A 3,885-nucleotide genomic window follows, 5' to 3' on the forward strand; every position below is an offset into this window, starting at 1 on the left:
CCCCGCCCCCCCCCCCCCCCCCCCCGCGTCGGCAGGGCGGCACGGACGCAGAGAAGCACCGGGACCTGCTGGCGGCCGAGAACGAGCGCTTGCGGCAGGAGATGAAGGCGTGTGAGGGGGAGCTGCGGGAGCTGCGGCGGCAGCAGCAGGCGCCGGGCCGGGACTGCGCCCACCTCCAGGTGAGTTGGCGGCGGTGGCAGTGGTGGCGGCAGGGTGACAGGCACCCATGGGTGACGCGGTCTCAGCTGTGCTGTTTCGGGGCCAGGAGAACGCTGGGCTGCAGGAGCGGCTGTCCCAGCTGCAGCGGGAGGCAGAGGAGACGCGGGTCAAGCTGGCAGAGCTGGACTTGGAGGTGCAGCAGAAGACGAACCGCTTGGCCGAGGTGGAGCTGCGGCTCAAGGACTCCCTGGCCGAGAGAGCCGAGGAAGAGGAGCGGCTCAGCCGGCGGCTGCGGGACAGCCAGGAGACCATTGCCAGCCTCAAGTCCCAGCCCCAGCAGATAAAGGTGAGCATCATGGGGCTCTCCATCTCTTCTAGCCAGGCAAGGGGAGCTGGGCCCAGTGGGTGCCCTGCAAGCACCACCCATCCCTCTGCCCTGAGCACATCAGCACGGCACCATGATTTTGTAAGTTAGCCCCGCCGGGCCAACACCGGCTGCATCCCAGGCCCCTCGGGCCCATCTCTGGGTGCTTTTCCCCCCCAGTACATCATCAAGACGGTGGAGGTGGAGTCGGCCAAGGCAAAGCAAGCCCTGTGCGAGAGCCAGTCCCGAAACCAGTACCTGCAGGAGCAGGTGGGGATGCAGAGGCAGGTGCTGAAGGAGATGGAGCAGCAGCTGCAGAGCTCCCAAAAGACGGCAGCTCAGCTCCGAGCTCAGGTTTGAATGCAATGGGTGTCATTCAGAAATCACCCCGCCCAGCTCCACTGTGGTTCCTGCCTGCGCGGTGCTTGCCGGGCGATGCGGTGTGGCAGCAGGTGGTCACCGGCTCAGCGTTACCCCCCCGGCTCCTCCCCCAGATCATGATGTACGAGGCCGAGCTGGAGCGAGCCCATGGGCAGATGCTGGAGGAGATGCAAGCCATGGAGGAGGAGAAGAACCGCGCCATCGAAGAGGCATTTTCCCGCGCCCAAGTGGAAATGAAGGCGGTGCACGAAAACCTGGCGGGTGAGGAGGGGGCAGGGGGCTTGCAGGGTCGCCCGACTGGTGTTGAGGGGGGTCGTGCCACCTGCCCCTCACCCCGCCTTGTGCCTGCAGGCGTCCGGACCAACCTGCTGACGCTGCAGCCAGCGCTGCGCACTCTCACCCATGACTACAACAGCCTGAAACGTCAGGTCCGCGACTTCCCCCTGCTCCTCCAGGAGACCCTGCGGAGCGCCAGGGCCGAGGTGAGCCCCCCGGGACCACCACCCCAGCTCTTCCCCATGCAGGGTGGGGATGCTGGGGCGGGGGGGGAGTCGCTGAGCTGCTGCTCTCCATCCCCTCCCAGATCGGCCAGGCCATCGAGGATGTGCACAGCACCAACCGGGAGCTGCTGCGCAAGTACCGGCGGGAGCTGCAGCTCCGCAAGAAGTGTCATAACGAGCTGGTGCGGCTGAAAGGTGTGCAGGGGGGGGGTGGAAGGTCCCACCACGGGAGAGTGAGTCCCTGAGGGGGGGGCAGGACGGACAGGGGAGCATCACCCCACTGCACCCCAGCACCATGGCTTGGGTGCTCCACATCCCCATAAGACGCTCGGGTTGGCGATGGGATGCTTCAGTCGGCAGCGGGGTACAGCCTTCAGCCCATCCGGTGTTTGATGGTGACCGGGGGTGGCAGAGGGAGGTGCCGGAACTGACGCCATCTCTGCATCCCCCCGACCCAAGGGAACATCCGTGTTTTTGGGCGAGTCCGCCCCCTCACAAAGGAGGACGGCGAGGGCCCGGAGGCAGCCAATGCGGTGACCTTTGATGCCGATGATGATGCCATCCTGCACCTCCTGCACAAGGGGAAGCAGGTGTCCTTCGAGCTGGATAAGGTCTTCCCCCCGCAAGCGTCCCAGGAGGAGGTGGGTGCTGCCATCCCGCGGGGACAGAAACGCTGCTGGTGTGAGGGGAGGACGCAGCCACCTTCTCATGATGGTCCCCGGTCTCCCCCCAGGTGTTTCAGGAGGTTCAAGCCCTGGTCACCTCCTGCATCGACGGCTACAATGTCTGCATCTTTGCCTACGGGCAGACGGGGGCGGGAAAAACCTACACGATGGAGGTGAATTTGCCTGGCTTTGCTCTTCTTCCTCGGCTTCCCATCCCATGGTGCCCAGTCTCGGCACCCTCCCTGGTTTAGACCAGGCTGGTGGCCAGCTCAGACCCGGGGTGCACCAGTGGTGGTCACTGCGGCTGCCAAGGGGTTTGTGCAGCCCTTTGTGACACCCACCCTGGGCTTTGCTCCTGCTCAGAAAAAAATGCAGAATAAAATGCAAGAGTGTTTCCCCCCCAACCCCCCCCCCATTTCTCACCCCAATCCACCAGGGAACAGCAGCAAACCCAGGGATCAACCAGCGGGCCCTGCAGCTCCTCTTCTCTGAGGTGCGGGGTAAGGCAGCCGACTGGGACTACGCCATCAGTGTCAGCGCTGCCGAGATTTACAATGAGGCACTCAGGTACGGGGAGGGGGGGGGGGACTTTCTGGTGGGGCGAGCGGAGCTGCTGGGGAGCCAACATCAGTGGGCATCACCCCACGCTGCTCTCCTCCCTGTCCCACTAGCCCTGCCTTGGCTGCACAGCTTGTTCCCAGGGCCTTGGGTGCTGGATTTGGCTGCGCAAGGATTTATTTTTAATTTTTTTTCGGTGCACACCGCCCTTTCAAAGCAGTCTCCCTCGAGCTCCATTACTTATACAGGCTCCCAGCCCTGCCATCACTCCCACTCCACTGGCCCTGATGCAGCCAGGGATCCCCCCCTCTCCTCCCTGCCTCTGCCTCCCTGGACGTTATATTTAGAAATTACTAACTGGGAGCTGGGAGCATGAGAAATATTTTCCTCCTCTGCCCAGCCACAGGCAGGAGGGGCCAGGAGGAGGCCGGGAGCGCATCCGTGTGAACAATGGGGACCGGGAATGGCAATAAAGAGCAGAGATGGGAGCGTGGTCGGGGTTGGGTGGGAGTGGGCACATGGGGAGCCGGCGGGAGCTGGAGAGCCGAGGTCTATACATAGGATGTGCGGCATCCCCGGGAGGAGGGGGCCGCTCTGGGGCACGCAGCCCTGAGCCGTGGCGTGGATGCCATGCCGGAGGGGAGCAGGCACCCGTCATCCCCCTGGGGTGAGGATGGTGACGGGTACCCCTTTGCCCAGGGACTTGCTGGGGAAGGAGCCGCAGGAGAAGCTGGAGATCAAGCTGTGCCCCGACGGCAGTGGGCAGCTCTACGTGCCCGGGCTGACCGAGCTCAGGGTGCAGAGCGTGGAGGACATCAATAAGGTGCAGGGAGATGGGGGGGCGGCAGGAGCAGGAGGGTGGCATCAGGGGTGCGATGAACTGGGGGGGGTGGGGGGGTGGGGGTGTCTCTGGTGCATGACCCCTGGATTTGGGAGTATTTCTGAAGCACTGGGGAAGCGACAGAGACCAAAATAGGTCCCTGGGTGCAATGTGACGGTCGCTGTCCCATGAGGTGAGCTGCAGGGGGTTAAAAATAAAAGCGTGGGGCCCGGGCGGCTCCCAGGGGATTAGCAGGATGCCGGCTGTCGGCTGTCACTGCAGTGCCCTGCCTGTCACCCTCTGCCTTCAGTATGTCACCCAGGCTGAGACCTGACAGCGGTCATCACCCCAATGGACCAGACACCTTGTGGGGAGTGTCACTCGGGTTACGTCCCCAGGGGTCCCCGGGTCTGGGCAGGGGGGGGGGGGGGGGGGGGG

General features: G+C 64.3%; 1 protein-coding gene across 1 annotated transcript in view; it reads left to right on the top strand.

The window, feature by feature from the left end:
- KIFC3 (kinesin family member C3) overlaps positions 1 to 3,885 on the top strand; it is a 17,913-nt gene that overhangs the window by 10,699 nt on the left and 3,329 nt on the right. Inside the window, 10 exon segments of the mRNA XM_019475004.1 lie at positions 36 to 179; positions 266 to 505; positions 704 to 877; positions 1,018 to 1,165; positions 1,256 to 1,386; positions 1,488 to 1,599; positions 1,864 to 2,045; positions 2,138 to 2,242; positions 2,506 to 2,636; positions 3,327 to 3,450. Coding sequence (XP_019330549.1) covers positions 36 to 179; positions 266 to 505; positions 704 to 877; positions 1,018 to 1,165; positions 1,256 to 1,386; positions 1,488 to 1,599; positions 1,864 to 2,045; positions 2,138 to 2,242; positions 2,506 to 2,636; positions 3,327 to 3,450 — 1,491 coding nt within the window.

This window comes from Aptenodytes forsteri, unplaced genomic scaffold, assembly GCF_000699145.1.
Source record: "Aptenodytes forsteri isolate BGI_AS27 unplaced genomic scaffold, ASM69914v1 Scaffold14, whole genome shotgun sequence".
Lineage (NCBI taxonomy): Eukaryota > Metazoa > Chordata > Aves > Sphenisciformes > Spheniscidae > Aptenodytes > Aptenodytes forsteri.